The 18,917-nt window shown below is 41.0% G+C and overlaps 1 protein-coding gene across 13 annotated transcripts in view; it reads left to right on the forward strand.

Moving 5' to 3' along the window:
- The first annotated feature begins 4,814 nt into the window (after positions 1–4,814).
- Positions 4,815–18,917, forward strand: part of ATAD2B (ATPase family AAA domain containing 2B) — a 125,126-nt gene continuing 111,023 nt past the window's right edge. For all 13 annotated transcript variants that reach the window (XR_014842404.1, XR_014842400.1, XR_014842403.1 and 10 more), the window contains exon 1: positions 4,815–5,342. Coding sequence is in view for 3 of the 13 variants with exons in the window: in XM_021087780.2 (XP_020943439.1) it covers positions 5,127–5,342 (216 nt within the window). In the remaining 10 variants the exon portion in view is untranslated. The remainder of the gene's footprint in view (positions 5,343–18,917) is intronic.

Consider the following 18,917-nt stretch of genomic DNA (forward strand, 5'->3'; position numbering starts at 1 on the left):
GATTGCCCTTTATCCTGTTGAAGAAACTCCCTTATTTTGCAGGGGTGGGGGTGGAGGTGCTGAGGCTGTGGAAGTTCCTGAGCCAGGGACTGAACCCTTGCCATCACAGTGACAACACTGGATCCTTAACTGCTAGGCCAGCACCAGGGAGCTCTAAGAAACTCTCTTCTATTCCTAGTTTGTTTAGTATTTTTGTAATGAGAAAATTTTTGATTTTGTCAAATATTTTTTTTTCTGTGTCTATTGAGATGATCATGTGGTCTTTCTTCCTTCATTCTATTAATGTGGTGTATTACATTGACTTTTTTTTTTTCCAGGCAAATACTATTCATTGTTTTCCTATTGATCTTTTACTTGGCATTTGGAAAGGGTCATAGTACATCTGTATTTAACTGTCCATCTTAATCTGCTTATTCAGTGAATGATCTATTTGAATGCCCCTCTATCTTGTTTATTAAAGATTAAGTTAAAAAAATGGAGTTCTCTGAGGCCAGTAGGTTAAAGATCTGGTGTTGTCACTGCAGAGGCTTGGGTCACTGCTATGGTTTGGGTTCTTGGGACCATGGGCTTTAAATGTTAGGTATTACACCAGATAAGTGAGTTGACATCTAAGTCCAAGATGTCAATGTATTATTCTTATTCTTTTTTGGTATTCTTATTATTTTTGGCTGAGCCCTCAGCATGTGGAAGTCCCCAGGCCAGTGATCAAACCCAGACCCAGCAATGACTCAAGCTACTACAGTGATGCTCCACAGGAGAACTCCAGTATTTTGTTGAGGATTTTTCTATCTCTGTTCATAAGGGATATTGCTCTGCAGTTCTTCCATTGTGATGTTTTGTCTAGCTTTGGTATCAAGGTAATGCTGGCCTCATGGAATGAGTTTGGAAATGGTTCCTCCTCTTCTGCTTTTTTTTTTTCCAGACTTGTGCCACAGCAGTAACCCAAGCCTTGGCAGCAACAATGCCAGATGCTTAACCTGTTTCACCACAAAAGAACTAGCTCCTCTTCTAGTATTCAGAATATTTTGAGAAGGATTAGTGTTAATTGGCTTGAGTTTGATCCCCGGCTGGGGGCATGGCCAGAAAAAAAAAAAAAAAAAAAGTTTTGTTAAAGAAAACCATTAATGATTTACTTTAAAATATTTAAAATATTGTTGGAGTTCCCATTGTGGCTCAGTGGTTGACGATTCCGACTAGGAACCATGAGGTAGCAGGTTCGATGCCTGGCCTTGCTCAGTGGGTTAAGGATCCGGCATTGCTGTGGCTCTGGTGTAGGCTGGTGGCTACAGCTATGATTAGACCCCTAGCCTGGGAACCTCCATATGCTGCAGGAGTGGCTCTAGAAATGCAAAAAGACAAAAAAAAAAAAATTATTTGTTGTGAACCATACTGTATACGACATAAGTTTTGATATTTTATTTTTGGAGTTTGTGCTTAAGAATGATATATAAAAAATTATTGCAGCTATGTGTGGTAATGGATGATAACTACACTTGTTCTAGTATTCATTTTGCAGTATAAATTTTTTTGTCTTTATAGGGCAAGACCAGGGATTGAACCTGTGTCCTCATGGATACTAGTCAGATTTATTTCTGCAGAGCCACAACAGAAATAATCCCATTTTGCAATATAATTTACTAGTACTTTATTATTTACTTTATTATTTTTTTTCCCCTAATGGCAACACCCTTGGCATATGGAAATTCCTGGGCCAGGGATTGAATCCAAGCTGCAGCTGTGACCTATGCTGATCTGTGGCAATGGTGGGTCCTTTAACCAGCTTCCCTGGGCTGGGTATCGAACCTACAACTCTGCAGCAACCGGAACAGTCTTAGTTGGGTTCTTAGCCCACTGTGCCACAGTGGGAACTCTCCTCTATTCTTTAATGCTGACTGTTTTTTACTTTTTAGGCCTCACACACAGCATATGGAGGTTCCCAGGCTAGGGGTCGAATTGGAGCTATAGCTGCTGGCCTACACCCCAGCCATAGCAACGAAGGATCCAAGCCGTGACTGCGACCTACACCATAGCTCATGGCAATGCTGAATCCCCGACCCACTAAGCAAGGCCAGGGTCCAAACCCGTATCCTCAAGGATACTAGATGGATTCATTTCTGCTGCCCCACAACGGGAACTCACTAGTCAGGTTCTTAACCTGCTGAGCCACGATGGGAACTCCTATGCTGTCTGTATTTAATTTTTTTTTTTTAACTAAGTCATATTCATGAGACTGTTTTTGAATCTCCTGTTGAAGTTACATTATTTCTGAGATAATTTAACTTTGTGCTTAGGGTCACTTTTGACTCAAGCCTATTTAATTTAAATTATTGTCTATCAGATTTGGTGAAGTTAGACTATAAACCGGAGGGCCAGTTTGTTGTTTTAAATCTTAAGGGATATGTTTTTCTCTCTCATTCTTAGTTTAGATGTTGGGAAAGGCAGTTCTCCTTGCAGTTTCCTAGAGATTAGTGATGGGAAGTTTGGTTGGTTTATTTCTAATTCACCCTTATATTTAGGTGTATTCTTTTAATTACCACCGTTTTGCAGGGTGATTCCATTGACTCTGTAACTTAAGCAGGTTCTGGGCTTTGTCCTCTGACCTTTCTAGCTTCTGTAGGCAGAGAAAATAGATAAAGTTCACCAGAGTTAGGCAAATGCACTGGAAGTGAAAGCTGTCTTTAGAGTTTAGCTTGCTGTCTGGGTTCTTGCTGTAACTTAGTTTTTGGTCCAAGTATTTCTTAGTAATTTGCCAGCTCATGTAGTTTTAAGTAAAGTTTAAAAGCGATTTTTATCGATTTTTCAGTTATTTTCTTCTAGTCAGAATATGTAAAACAAGCAACTCTTGGGGGTTTCTGTTGTGGCTCAGCAGGTTATGAACCCAAGTAGTATCCAACTAGTTTGATCCCCGGCCTCACTCAGTGGGTCAAGGATCCAGGGTTGCCATGAGCTGTTGTGTAGGTGCAGCTAGGATTCCACCCCTAGGCTGGGAACTCCAACATGCTGTAGGTGCAGCCCTAAAAAAGCAAAAAAAACCAAAAACAAACCAAAAACCCCAGGCAACTCTTTCATATATTTTTCAAACTGCTTTCTTTTGTCTGTTTTCTTTCTCCATTTTGTGGTTCTAGATGCATCTCTGGCATCATCACCTCTCAGAGGTTTTCTCTAACAACTCTGCTTGAATTAGAGGTTTCTGCCTCATTTTTTCCTGTCACATTGTTCTGCAGCTTACTGGTTCTTTGCCTGTCTTTATTTCCTCCTTGTCAGTGAGCTCTCTGAGGGCCAGAACTATATTGTTATTTAAAAACAAAAAAGCAAAAACCCCTCCATATTTACTGGCCTGACAGAGGACCTAACACCAGTTGGGGTTTAGAATAAACATTTGCTATTAGTAAAGGGTATAGGTTGTAGTATCCCAAACAACAACCTGGCTTTCTCAATTTAGGACTACAAAAACAAAACTGAAACAAAGGAAGAAAGCACAGAAGTCCTTTGTGTGCTAATTTGCACACCATACACCTCTTAAGGACACTTTAAATACTGCTTAAAGCCAGACTCTTTCTGCAGGAAATGAAATCGTTTATTCTGTTCGATGATCTCATAGCTAATTGACACAGGAAAACCTAGGTCTCCTTCCATTATAAGGTTGTCACACCCAAAGAGGCCAGTTTTAAATGGTGGGTGAAGTGTCTAGGGGAGAATGTGGTATGCAGATTAGTGTCAAGAGAGATTAGTCAGCTTTCCTGGAATCCATATTGCTTCCCCAACAGAAAAACTATTTCCATTCTTAGTGCATTATGCAGTTTTGTTGAACAACTGGGAGCTTGGATGAGGAGAATCCTCTAATTTTGACGCAGCTTGGTGATTTTTACAAGACTTTTCTCAAGTCTTCAATTATTCTTAGTGAGGCAAAGAGGAGAACTTTTATCCAATAAATATTAGGCTCTCTATTGCTAATGTACGGAGGAATTCTGGAAATGAACATAATTCCTTCTTTCAACAGAGCTTTTCATATTAACTGTGTCCCTTAACCTTTTTCTTTGGAAGTTAAACATTTTCTATCTTCATGTTCAGCTTTTTGTGTCATTCTTAATTCTTGCGCGGGCGGGGCAGCAGTGCTAAATGAGGCTTTTAATAGGAAGAATTCATTCTTTGTGACTCCGCCTTAGATCTGGCTAAGGTTATAGAAAACACTCTAAGACAGACACTGCTTTGCTTTGTTTAAAGACACAGGGTTCCAGCGTTTGCTCTTTCTTAAGCTTACCGTGTGCCAGACACTGCATAGATCTGTCTTATCAGCGCTATCATTCACATCTTTACAACCTTGAAAAGTGACACAAGTTCAGCGTCTTGTCTTGGATATCAACGGATTCCAACTCAGGTCACCGCGCCCTGGTCTTCGCCCCCCCTCCCCTTCACCCCCCGCCTTTGCCGGTCGTTCCTAGTACCATCCAGGCCACCTGGGGGTGATGGTGGGGTTCTCCGGCCTGGCAAGGGGTGAAGGCTCCGAGACCGACTCCAGCGTTCGCGCGCGCCTATCCCGCGCGCGCTCTGTTTTTTCCCATCCCCTCCTTGCTAGGCAGCCGGCCAGACCTGGAAACCATAGAGCTGACACAGCCCAGAGCGTACCTTTCTTGGCCGCCAAGCGCTGACAGCGCTCCGCTGGGCGGGGCCTACTGGAGGGGCGGGGGAAGAGGAGGGAGCAGCCTACAAGGGAAAGGCTGGCCGGCCTTGCAGCGCCCCGCAGCGGTCACTGCCGGAAGCGGTCTCGTTGGCCCTGCGGCGCTGGAGCCCTGACGCACGGAGCTCGAGAGCGAGAACGGGAGAGAAAGGGGTAGAAATGGCGGCTCCGCTCGGCTCCCGCTGAGGAGGGCGAAGCCGGCGGAGGGTCTGAGCTGTCGGCCTGGAGCTTCGGTCCCGTCTCCCGCTGTCTTCTCACGCCGACTTTCCTTCCTCTGTCTTACTCTCGCCTGTCCTCGTCTGCGCTCCGCAGAGTCCGGGTCGGCTTGTCTTTCCCGGCCCGGCTCCACTGGCCCTGACTGCCCGGCCGGCGGGCCGGCCTTCCTTGGCTCTCCCCGGCGCGGCGGGCGCCGCGGGCGCGGCGTGGACCCCGTCCTCCTGGCTGGACCATGGTGAACACCCGGAAGAGCTCCCTGCGCCTTCTCGGATCTAAGTCGCCTGGGCCTGGGCCTGGGCCTGGGGCCGGAGGAGAGCCTGGGGCGACCGGAGGCAGCAGCCATTTCATCTCCTCTCGGACCCGCTCCTCCAAGACCCGCGCTGCCAGCTGCCCCGCCGCCAAGGCCGGGGGAAGCGGTGGCGCCGGCGTCGCTCTGGATGAGGCCCGGGTAAGAGCGCGGCGGCCCGAGTCCGGAGGCTCGCGAGTCGGCCCGGCCGCCGGGGCTTTGTCTGGCCAGGTTGGGGCAGGCAGCCTCCAGGGGAGACCGCTCGGTCGGCTGGAGACCCGGGTCTGCGGGTGCGGTGGAGGGTGGCAGCTGGCTAGTTAGGGCCGCACCAGCTTAGCTGGCCCGGCTCTTTTGTGTGGAGAGCGGGACTTGAGTCCAGGGGAGAAGACTATGGGTGTGTGTGTGTGGGGGGGTGTTTTCGGGGACGTTAGAGCAGCCTGCTTTCTGTGTCCTTGTCCCGCCTGAGAGGGGAATTCTAAGGGAGCAAGAGCGAAGGGCTGGACTCTCCGGGTGGACGGGCTGGAGAGGAGAAGTGAAAGTTTTCTGCGGTGTCAAACCCTTCTTGTGAGCGTGTCAGCTCCTGCCGGTGTCTAACTCCGGCTTACTCTCAAACTGGGGGTGGTTCAAGTTGGTGAGGAAGTGAACGAGAGCTCCAGTTGGCAGCCTGGCAGGGATGCTGAAAAAAGTTTGTAGCAGCTCTGACACCAACTTTAAAAACAAAATCAACACTATCGCCTCTCCAGGCAGGAGCGATCAAATGTGATATTGTAGCTAGAGAACCCGCCAGCCGGCCAACCAGAGTTCTAGTGGGGTCTCGGTCGGTAGAGCTTTCAAGTGGAGACTTCAGGTCACAAAAGGGGCATGTCCAAAATTGTGGATAGTAAGCACTATCGTCTCCAAATTGTGTTTTTTTGGGTGTCTCTCCATTTTTGTTATGGGGATAGTTTATAAAAGGCGACTTAACACCATCGTGGTTCCACTGCTCCTAAAGTGACATTTGAAGAAGGCCGGCGATGATTTCGTTTAGTTTTTTTTTTTTTTTTTAAAGTGGTAGCTCTTAAAATTTTATTACATTGTAATGCTCTAAGCTGTAACATGTATGTTTTATCACTTTAAAGGTATTGATAAGGGTGTGTTATGAGATTGGTTATGAATTCAGAAAAGAGGATGTTTCTGTCTAGAGAGGCTAATTTACTAAGAGTAATTTTTCTGGAAATTTTGTTATTCTTATGGGAGGAAAGCAATATATATTTTTTTCTATGGGGTCTGCAAGATCATGGTTTGTGTGTGCTTTTTCTGTGTATCTCTCACTGTTCTGATACCAGAATGAACTGAGGCAAATACAATAGACATATTTTACCGAAGTTTTCTGAAATATGTTGTATGAAAATGTGTTTGGCTTTTATTTTGCTAAAAATGTGGAAAATATTTTAAAAGTTGTCTTATTAGACTATTTTGGGGCTTACAGATCTTTTAGATTGAAATAAGAAAAACTAGGCTTTCTGTAGAAATTATTCCAAACATGTACGAGTGTACTGACTTTCCTAAGCTAAAATATATTTTAAAAGTAATTTAAGAAAGATTTGCCTCTGTTCTTAAGTACAAATAAAATATTTAGAGTGTAAGCATTTAATTGTATGATGCTATGAATGCCTAGACTGTTAGAGCAGTGTCTCGTTTATCTGAAGCAGTTAGCTCATCTGTCACTGATCATTTTGTGGTCCCATTTTTAAATTCATGGATATTATGCTGTCCTTACCCCCTGGAGAATAAGGTGAACTAATTTGTCAAGCAGCTGTTATGGAGATGTTAAAAGGCAAGGAATCAATAGTCTAATGTAGAAATGAACATGTGGTGGCTTTTAAATTGCTGGAAGAATGAAGGTATTAGAGCTTTTTCTAGAAGGATGCTAATGAAACTTTGTTTCAAAGATCCTTTTAAAATGTTTTAAAAGACCATGAACAACAGGCTAATGAGGATTTACTTTGAAATATTTGTTTTTCAGTTTTAAGATTTGTATTTTGACTCTTGTAGATAATGGAATGATCTAATTGCTTCCTCTGAGGAAATTTAAGAGGTTTACTAATCCTGTGTTGTGATTGGTCCTTTAGAAGAGGATAAATTATAATTCTGAATTTCAGTTTATGGAGAGTATATTTATGAAGCAGGGTATATATTTCTTTGCTGTGTATTTCTGAAATAGATTAATTTGAGTTTGGTAAGCTCTTCCTCTCAAGTGTTTTTTGTTGTTGTTGTTTTTTGTTTTTTGGGGCCACACCTGAGGCATACGGAGGTTCCCAGGCTAGGGGTGGAACTGCAGCTGTAGCTGCTGGCCTACACTACAGCTCACAGCAATGCCAGATCCTTAACCCACTTAGCAAGGCCAGGGATCCGAACTTGCGTCCTCATGGATGCTGGTCAGATTCCTTAACTGCTGAGCCACTACGTGAACTCCTTAAGTTGGTTTTATGTTACAAGAATTTAGCATTCCTCCTGGTTCACCCTTTCAGGGTGTGTGTGTGTGTGTGTGTGTGTGTGTTTGCTTTTTAGGGCTGCACCTGGGGTATATGGAAGTTCCCTGGCAAAGGGGTCAAGTTGGAGCTGCAGCTGCTGTGTGTGTGTGTGTGTGTGTGTGTGTGTGTGTGTGTGTGTGTGTGTGTGTGTGTGTGTGTGTGTGTGTGTGTGTGTGTGTGTGTGTGTGTGTGTGTGTGTGTGTGTGTTGCTTTTTAGGGCTGCACCTGGGGTATATGGAAGTTCCCTGGCAAAGGGGTCAAGTTGGAGCTGCAGCTGCTGTGTGTGTGTGTGTGTGTGTGTGTGTGTGTGTGTGTGTGTGTGTGTGTGTGTGTGTGTGTGTGTGTGTGTGTGTGTGTGTGTGTGTGTGTGTGTGTGTGTGTGTGTTTGCTTTTTAGGGCTGCACCTGGGGTATATGGAAGTTCCCTGGCAAAGGGGTCAAGTTGGAGCTGCAGCTGCTGGCCATAGCCACAGCAACGCAGGATCAGAGCTGCATCTGCAACCTACACCACAGCTCACAGCAACACTGGATCATTAACCTGCTGAGCGAGGCCAGGGATGGAACCCAAATCCTCATGGATACTAGTCAGCTTCTTAATCCACTGAGCCACAATGGGAACTCCCCTTTCTGGTATTCTTAAAGGTACTCTCTATGTGATGTCTTAGACATTTGCTAGTGTTTGTAAAGACTTATTTGGTGGAAAATGGAGACTCTTATTTTTGTAGGAAGAAATGTATTCCTCTTTATACAATATAAATTGAAGAGGTTCTCCTTTTTCTATTTTTGTGTGATGCTCTTCATACTTAATGCTGATATCCCTCCCCTGCCTCCACTTCCTTCCCCTCTGACTCTTTTTTAGACTGTTTCATTCACTGTGTCTAGAGACAAAAAAGCCTTAGGACCATATACTGTCATAGCTTTGCCTTTTCCCCAAGTATGTGTAGGGTGGGGAAATAAACATAGGATACATTCTGTTGATTATTGGAATGATTTTCTTGTGCCTACACTTTTTAAATGTCAAATGGATTTGTGCTCTGCAGTTGTCTCCTATATACTTGGCTTTTGTGTTTTTTTGTTTACCTTGTGTACAACTTCACCTCTTTTAGGTCTGTTAATTTGACCATCAGTAATTAGCATTTATTTGCTCCACCTAAGAGTCATTTTCAGCATACTAATACTGTATTCACAGAAGTGGAAAGCAGTCTTTGAAAAGTATTTCAACTCTTTTTCTGCCTTGGTTAGTTAGACCTGTTTGTTGGTACTTATGTGGCTTTTGACTCCACATCTTAGTTGAGAGGATCAAAATAGATATTTTAGGTAACTTTGTAGGTAAACTTGATTTATTTTAATTTTATTTTTAGTAAAAACCTTTGAGTCCTCCTTTAAAATGCTCTTTTATCACTCTGTACTTTAATTATTTTCCAACACTCATGAATTTGCCAATGAAACACAGGCTGAGTGGTCCAAGTTGAGGGTTAAACACGAAAAGAATCTGAAAGGGAAATGTAACCATGTATATATAACACTCTTAGATGAGCAGGGAAAAATCCAAGTTCCTCGGAGTAGAGCAAGTTTTTCCTTATATCAGATTCATATGGAGCGCCATATAGGTGATAAATGTAGTAAAACAGTCACAGTTTTGAATAAAAGCAGCTGTAGAGTTCATAGGACTATCTCCAGGATCCAACTGAAAATGCAGCTTTTAAAAATTCAATTATTGGTCACTTTTGTAGTTCAAATATACAAAGTTGTAGTTTTTTTTAGTTCATGGATGAAATTTGCCCTTGCAGAAGTGAATGTGTATTAGTTTCTTAAATCATTTTCCTTGGCATATCATCTTTTTAATCACTCTTTTCTAGATCCTTGAGTGTCTCCTGTATACCTAATTACAGATAAACCTGTAACCTCTGAAAGTTTAGGTGGACAGGTGGTAGGATTAACACTAGTAATGCTAACTAAGGAGCCCAAACAGTGTCTGTACCTGAATGGGGAGTGATTCTGTCACTATAAAGTTACACTTCAGAAAAGTGCCGTATTACTTTGAATTGTGTATTTGGCATTAATTTTGGACGTACATAATGACATTTCATTTGTGTTATTGAGGGATTCCTTGTTATTTGGGTTTTCGGTCTTGTTCTAGGAATAGTTTATATTTCTGTTATGTCTCCCTGGTGGGGAAGGATTTTGTGAAAAATGAATTATTGAATAAAAAGCATTTGGGATTTTTGGATACAAAGTTCTCTGGAAGTACAAAGTTAGGGGAAAAGTCTTTTTTTCTTTTTTTTTTTTTTTTTTTGTCTTTTTGCCTTTTCTAGGGCTGCTCCCAGGGTGAATGGAGGTTCCCAGGCTAGGGGTCTAATTGGAGCTGTAGCCGCCAGCCTGCACCACAGCCACATCAACGTGGGATCTGAACTGTGTCTGTGACCTACACCACAGTTCATGGCAACGCTGGATCATCAACTCACTGAGCGAGGCCAGGAATGGAACCCACAACCTCATGGTTCCTAATCCGATTAACCACTGGAACTCCGAAAAATCATTTAAAATGTGTTAACTTTATGGAGTTCCCTTCGTGGCGAGGGTGGTTAATGAATCTGACTAGGAATCTGAGGTTGCGGGTTCGATCCTTGTCCTTGCTCAGTGGGTTAAGGATCCCGAGTTGCTGTGGCTGTGGTGTAGGCCAGAGGCTACAGCTCTGATTAGACCCCTAGCCTGGGAACCTCCATATGCTGCAAGAGCGGCCCAAGAAATGGCAAAAAGATAAAAAAAAAAAAAGAAAGTGTTAACTTTGTTTAAATATGAGCTGGATAGTTTTAGAGAGATAATATTGTGTGTGGCTTATATTAAACAACAGAAAAGATATCTACATTAACAATAATAGGCTGTAATTTGTATTAGTTTTTGTTTATTTAATTTTTTTATTTTTGGCCTCACCCACAGCATGTAAAAGTTCCCAGTCCAGGGAATGCACCTGAGCCACAGCAGCAACCTGAGCCATAGCAGTGACAATGTTGGGTCCTTAACCTGCTGAGCCACCAGGGAATTCTTGTATTAGCTTTCAGATACTTTGAGTGTATGCTGTAAGATTCTGAACTTCACGTTCTTGGAGTTCTCTGGTGGCATGGCGTGGGTTAAGGATCCACTGTTGTCACTGTTGTGGCTCAGGTTTCTACTGTGGTGAAGATTTGATCCCTGGTCCTGGAACTTCCTCATGCTGCCATTGAGGCCAAAAAAAAAAAAAAAAAAGAAAATCCCCCAAGCAAAAATTTCAGATTCTTTTAAACTGTAAGTATTTTGGCATAAGTTTTTTTTTCATTTTTATTTGTTTATTTAATTAATTTATTTATTTTTTGCTTTTTAGGGCTGCACCTGCAGCATATGGAAGTTCCCAGGCTAGGGGTTGAATCGGAGCTGCAGCTGCCAGCCTACACCACAGCCACAGCAATGCAGGAGCCGAACTGTGTCTGAGACCTACACCACAGCTCACAGCAATGCCAGATCTCATTTTTAGATTGCTATTTTATTTTTATCTGGAGGTAGTAGGATATATACCTTTGGTTGAAGTCTTTCTCTCTTAGACTCATCTATTAGAGTAGACCATAAGCTCCCTGACAGCAGGCATTGTAACTTTTTCCCACCTCCCTAAACTGCTGCATTCCCAGAGCCTAGTGCATCATTTGGAATATAGAAGATGCTTAATAATTATTTGTTAAGTGAATAAATGAATAACATATTAAATAGCCAGCTTAATATGTGAAAATTGTGATGATTGGACTCTGAGAATAGAGGGTTAATAAGACACAGCCTTTACTTTCAAGGCTCTAAGTATGTACGTGATATACAAATGAGAAATTATTAACAGGATAAATCAGTTAAAAGTGGGGGCCAGATGACCTGGATACTCACTTACTTCAAGAAAAGTTTTAATTTTTTACTCACTGAGTGTTTTGAGTGGAACTTCTTGGGGTTCTTTAAGGATGGAGACGGTCATGCTCACAGCTGTAGTGCCTGCAACAACGCCTTCTAGACATAGCGCTCAATATATAGTTTTTGGGTGTATCAATGGAAAGTAGCCTCATTTAAAATTATTTTTAAGTTGGCAGTCTTCACTTTTACTGTATTTACTTGCTGCATTTTGCCCTTTGGCCCATTTGGTGGTAGCCTAATGAGAGGAGTAAACTAAAGTTTGTTTAGCAGCCCATGCCAGATGTTTAATGCTGTCGTATCTAATTCCTGCAACAATCCTGTAAGGCAGGTGATGGTATCCCCACTTTACAGCTGAGGAAATTGAATTGCTGAAGAGCTTAGGTGGCCTGTCGAAGACCAAATAGGCATAAGTGGTAGGGTACTATTTAAATCTAGTTCTGCCTCCTCCACTTATATATCTTACTGCCTCATGTATATTTATCACTACTTTTTGATGCCGTTCAATCAGTTTTCACAAATATCTGAAAAAGTAAAGAAGGCCACTGTTGTACAGTCAGGAAATATTGTACATACTGCATATAGATAGATTTTTATTAGACTATCTAGAGTTGTGGTGTCTAGTATTGTATTGGGACAGGAAGTATGAACAGTAGCCTATAGGGATGTGAAATATAGGACAGCAATTTTTACTAATTGCTTGTTGCCTGATTTCAGGGAGTGAGTGTAGGGAGAGGAGCAGGCGTATTATAAAGAGATAATTTTTTGGCAATATTTTTGCTTCCCCATATTTTAAAGATGGCTTGGGAAAAAATACCTATAAAGGGACTAAATCTGGGACCTGTGATCTCTAGTTGTGTGCTTGAGCTCCCATCTTTCCCTCTGCTCGGTAATACTGATTTATCAGTGTGTACATTTCTTTCATGCTCTAGGAATCTCTCTCTGGGGTAGATAAGTATTTTCCATTTGAAAAAAAATTTTCATACTTTACATCTCTTGAAAAGATTTCTGTGGCATATTTATATATGAAGATACATAGTATTGAATTAAACATGTTCAGTGTTACTAGTTTCTGTCTATATTCTAGGGCCCAAGTTGGAGTCTCTGAAACAGTGGTACTTCAGCTACCTATAAAATGCTCCATTTCTAGGAGTAGTGTATCCCGTATCCACACAACCCTGCCAATATTTGGCAATATCTAGCTTTTTAAGTGTTTTTCTTTGATTACTAATGAGAATGAGCAACTCTTTATGTCCTTAGTAATTTTTTTGATTTATTCATCTCTAAAATGCTTGTTAATGCTTTTTCTATTTTCTACTGGGGTTGCTGTTTTTTTCTTGTTTTCCAAGAGTGGCTTTTAACCATTTTTTGCCCCATAGTAAGGGATACTTTTTATTTTGTGATGCTGTACACACACAGTTTTGCTTTTGCTATTTAGATCTTTGATTTATTTTGTTCGTTCTATTAGACAACCTGTTCTTTGTAATGCCACTTTATAATATAACAAGTTCCCATATATATCCTGTTTTGACCTCTCTATTCTTTTTTGTTGGTCTGGTTATTCTTATGGCAGTGCCATACTGTTTCTATGACTGTGGGATTTTTTTTTTTAAATGGGTTTTCTTTTTTTTTTTTTTGGCTGCGCCATGGCACGTGGAAGTTCCTGGGCCAGAGATTGAACCTATGTCCCATCAGTGACCTAAGCCACTGCAGTGACAAAGCTGGATCTTTAACCCTCCTGTGCCACAAGGGAGCTCCTCTATAGTTTCGAGGTTATGTCTTAATATCCTAAAAGGCAAATTCTTTTTCTTTGTTATTTTTCAAAATTGACTTAGATATTAAAGATTTTTATTTTTGTATATATTTTCAGTTAAGATTATAGAGTTCCTCAAAAGATCCAACTAGAATTTTGATTGGAAATGTTTTTGAATTCCTAGATTAATTTACAGAGAAGTGACGCTTTCATAATAAGTTGTCCAAGAGTATGGAATGTCTCTCAAATAACATGGTTTGCATATTTTTCTTGTAGAAGTTTATGATTTTTTTGTGACGTAATATATTGTCACTGTTGGTAAATGTTCTTTGTGTGCTTGGGAAAAATGTATTTTTATTACTTATAAAAAATATATATATATATATATATATGTTGGAAAACAGTATGACATGGAAAATATTATAGTGCGAATTTATTTTTATTTTTTATTTTGTCTTTTTAGGGCCATACCTGTGACATATGGAAGTTCCCAGGCTAGGGGTCAAATTGGAGTTCTAGCCACAGCCATGCTAGATCCGAGCCACATCTGTGACCTACACTGCAGCTCACAGCAACACTGGATCCTTTAACACACTGAGCCAGGCCAGGGATCCAACCTGAGTCCTCATGAATACCAGTCAGGTTTGTTACCACTGAGCCATGATGGGAACTCTGTGTTGTGAATCTATTGATTTTTCAGATATTCCGTATTCTACATTGTCCCATGTTAAGATTGTACCTAATTTTTTTTATTGTTCAAATTCTGCTCATATATATATTTAAATAAACTTTTTATTTTAGAATAGTTTACAATTCTCTTCTTGCTTTTATTCTTTAATACATTTGTTATCAAAAAGTATGTTGCTTTTTCAAATTGTTGGGCATTTATTTTCTCATTATTTTTTTGCTGTTTAACTTTCAGTTTCTTAATCCTGTGCTCAAAGAACATATTCCATATGATTTTGATCTTTCGAAATTTGTTCTCACTTATTTTTGTCATCCAGTTTATGGTTAGTTTTGGTAACATTCCTTGTGCACTTTAAAAGAATGTGGATTCTGCAGTTGGGGGTGCAGTGTTATAGATATATCCACTAGGTCACATTTGTAGATCTTTTGCTGTTTTTTTCTGTTTTTTTTTTTTTAATTGCACCATGTGGAAGTTCCCAGGCCTGGGATCAGACTTGAGACACAGCAGTGATAAAGCCAAATCATTAACTGTTAGGCCACCAGGGAACTCCTGGTTTTAGTTTCCTTTGTGTGTTTGTGTGTGTGTGTGTGTGTGTGTGTGTGTGTGTGTGTGTGTGTGATTGCTCTTAAGACTTAAATGTCTCTTTATTAACTTATTTTTTCTTAAAAAATTGTGTGCCAACATGCTCTTGTAATATTCCATCTCTCTTCTTGCCTTATACTGTCTAGAATTTTAGCTTTGATTTTTTTTGAGTACTTTTTCTTTTTCTCTGGAGTCTCTCTCCCCCCCGCCCCCAATCTCCCTGAAAGGTCTCTGACCTACACCACAGCTCATGGCAATGCCAGATCCTTAACCCACTGAGCAAGGCCAGGGATCAAACCTGAATCCTCATGGATACTAGTCAGTCTTAACCCACTGAGCCACAATGGAAAGTCCCTGGAGGTTTTTCTAATAACAATAAATGTCACTAATTTACTTTATTAAAAAAAATTTTTTTTGCTCTTTTTTTTTTTTTTTTTTTTTTGGGATGACACCTGCGGCGTATGAAAGTTCCCAGGCTGTGGTCAAATCAGAGCTGCAACTGCTGACCACAGCTACAGCCTTGTAGGATCCGAGCCACATTTGCGACCTGTACCACCGCTCACGGCAACACCAGATCCCCAACCCCCTGAGTGAGGCCAGGGATTAAACCCGCATCTTGATGGATATTAGTTGGATTCATTTCTGCTGTGCCACAATGGAAACTCCCTTTCTTTTTATATTTTGTGTCATTATTCTACATTTATTCCTCTTTTTTTGTGAGTGCTTCTTCCAAGAATATTTTCAGTCTGGGACTTTTTTTGTGACAACTTTCTGAGGCATTACATGCCTGAGAATATTTTCAGTATGCTCTTTAATTTAAATGAAAACTTGGCTGGATACGAAATTCTAGGTCTAATACTTTTTGAGAATACTACGTTGTTGAAGTTCCCATCGTGGCACAGCAGAAATGAATCTGACTGGCAACCATGAGGTTGCAGGTTCAATCCCTGGCCTCGCTCAGTGGGTTAAGGATCTGGCATTGCCGTGAGCTGTGGTGTGGGTCACAGACGTGGCTTGGATCTGGCATTGCTGTGGCTGTGGCTTAGGCCGACAGCTGTAGCTCCGATTGGCCCCCTAACCTGGGAAACTCCATATGCCACAGGTGCAGCCCTAAAAAGACGAAAAAAAAAAACACCCAAAAACCAAGAGTATTATTTTGTTGTCACCTTGCATCCATTGTTACTCTTGAAGTTTGATGTTTGAGTCTTTTGTAGGTGTTCTGTTCTTTGAAACTTCATAGTTTCGTCTTTTTTCATAAATTTTGTGTGTGTGTGTGCCAGTAGTATGTGGAAGTTCACGCGTGCCACAGCAGTGACCTGAGCCACTGCAGTGATAATGCCGTGTCCTTAACCCACTGCACCACAAGGGAACTCCTTCATAAATTTTTACTGTGTTTTAGTCATAGATTTTTCCTTCATTCTCTTGTTCGGCTATCTTAGATCTTTTAGTCTGTGGTTTTTTTCACCTATTTTGATTGTGGCAAATTTGTCATTGTTTCTTAATGGTAATCTAAAATTATTATTTCAAATATTACTTCTCTCTTTTTCATTCCTTCTGGAACTCATACCATTCAGATGTTGACACCTAGAAAAATTTTGTCTCTAACTGATAATAAAGCAAACATTTTAGCTGTGGAGATTCTGGGGCCAGTGATTGAACCAGGGTGCCACAGCTGTGACCAAAGCCACATCAGTGACAATACCAGTTCCTTAACCCACTGAGCCACCAGGGAACTCCTTATATGGATATATTTTTTTAACAGAAGTGGAAGCATGTCTTTTTTTTTTTCCCTCCCTCTTTTGATTCCCCCCTAGTACATGGAGTTCCCAGGCCAGGGACCAGATCTAAGCCATAGTTATGGCCTAGGCTGCAGTTGTGGCAAAGCTGGATCCTTTAACCCACTGTGCTGGCTGGGAATCCGCATCCCAGCACTCCAGAGACACCACTGATCCTGTTGGCCACAGCAGGAACTCTGGAATCATATACTATCTATGTTAGTTAATTTTTCTACCTCAGTGTGTATTATGTACATTGTTCCATTTCTGTCCTTCTTGCTGGTTTTCTAATGTTTTGTTGTATCCTTATGCCATCGTTTCTTTAACTGTTCTCTGTTGGTACACACGTAGTTATCTCCATTTATTTTTTCCTTTTTTGGCGGCCCTGCAGCATAAGGAGTTCCAGGGCCAGGGATCAGACCCCAGCTGTGCTTAGGCTGGATCCTTAACCCACTGCACCAGGCTAGAGGTTGAACCTGTGCCTCCACAGCGACATGAGCCACTGTAGTCAGATTCTTAACCCACTGCACCAAGCAGGAACTCATGTCTTCATGTGTTTTTTTTTTGTGTGTGTGCCTTTTTTAGGCCCTTTTTTAGGGCCGCACCTGGGGCATATGTAGGTTCTCAGGCTAGGGGTTGAATTGGAGCTGTAGCCACTGGCCTACACCAGAGTTATAGCAATGTGGGATCCACAGCTCACGGCCACACTAGATCCTTAACCCACTGAGCAAGGCCAAGGATCAAACCCGCATCCTCATGGATGCTAGTCGGGTTTGCTAACCACTGAGCCATGACGGGAGCTCGGCCATGTTTTTAATAGTATTTATAATATAGCAGAAAATGATCTTTCTCTTTTAGGTGAAGTGGAAATAGTTAAAAGTATAATGTGATTTTTTTTTCATTAAAATTTTTTTATTAAAGTATAGCTGATTTACAGTGTTGTGTTAATTTCTGCTGTACAGCAAAGTGATTCAGTTATACATACACATATATATCTCCTTTTTTTTTTTCAGATTTTTTTCCATATAGATTATTACAGAACATTGGGTAGAGTCACCTGTGCTATTCAGCAGGTCTCTATTGACCATCCTTTCCATATACAAGAGTGTGCATATGCCAGTCCCAAACTCCCAGTCCATGCCTTTGGTAACCATAAATTTGTTTTCAAAGTCCATGGATTTGTTTCTGTTCTGTAAATAAGTTCATTTGTGTAGTTTTCTTTAGATTCTACATATAAGTGATATCATATGGTATTTGTCTTTGTCTTTCTCTTTATTTTTTTGTCTTTTTGCCATTTCTTGGGCCGCTTCCTCGGCATATGGAGGTTCCCAGGCTAGGGGTCTAATTGGAGCTGTAGCTGCCAGCCTACACCAGAGCCACAGCAATGCGGGATCTGAGCCGTGTCTGCAACCTACACCACAGCTCAACGGCAACGCGAGATCCTTAACCCACTGAGCTAGGGCAGGGATTGAACCCGCAACCTCGTGGTTCCTAGTTGGATTTGTTAACCTCTGCGCCACGATGGGAACTCCTGTCTTTCTCTTTCTGACTTCACTTAGTATGATCTCTAGTTTCATCCATGTTGCTGCAAAAGGCACTATTTCATTCTTTGCTGTAATGCATTTTAAATTTTTACAGGTTTTGCCAAATTGTTCTATAAAATAGGCTAAATCAATATATACCCCACTCTCAATGCCCTCATCACTTTTAGCTTTTCATATGCCTTTTACTGGAAGATTTAAAGGATTAGATTTTAGCTTTCTTGAAGGGCAGAGACTGTTTTATCATCAGGTATCTTAGTATCTAACATAATAATAGGTGTTAATGAATTTTGTTTGCAGAAGGAATGAACACTGAAGAGAATTAATAAGCTGATAGAGTTGTGTTAATACCACAAAGCCAAACAAGTATTTTTACTTGAGAATGTATCCACTGTCAGGCTTTGGGTATAATATTTTTTGCTTATACTTCCTCACCTGATTCTAAGAATCTTATGAGGTAAACAGCAGTTTTTGATTACAGTCCTAATACTGTACTATGAGATTGGTTCCGTCCAGCTGTTAAGTCTGTGGCATTTTTCAGTACCCACATTGTCTTTTTCTCACTTTAAGTAATGAAATATTTTCAGATAATTTGTCTTCTAGAAAGAAAACAGCATTTTAAACTATAATAGACTTTTTATCTTTTTACAACTCCTCAACTTATTTCTATACATTTTTTCCCCTTTCTGTATTCTTTCATGATGATTGTTTAGAAATATTAATCTAGTAAGCCATTGCTCCTGGGATATTTGAGGAAATCTTAGGACATTTTGTGTGCCTGAAGTTTTAGGAGTTTGTAGAATCGTATTGGCTCCAAGAAAATAAACAACCATGTGAGTTTTGTTTTCTGAAGTCATGGTAACTGCTGCCTCTCTGAATTCTTTTTACAAATGAAAGAAAAAGACGTTGATTGCGCTTTTAAGCTTTCTCATGAAAACAGGAGTACTTAATTTTTAAAAAGG

This window comes from Sus scrofa, chromosome 3 (genome assembly GCF_054392235.1).
Source record: "Sus scrofa isolate SSC_HxYL_T2T_F1_AM1 chromosome 3, Sscrofa_HxYL_maternal_Yorkshire_Landrace_v2.0, whole genome shotgun sequence".
Classification (NCBI taxonomy): Eukaryota; Metazoa; Chordata; class Mammalia; order Artiodactyla; family Suidae; genus Sus; species Sus scrofa.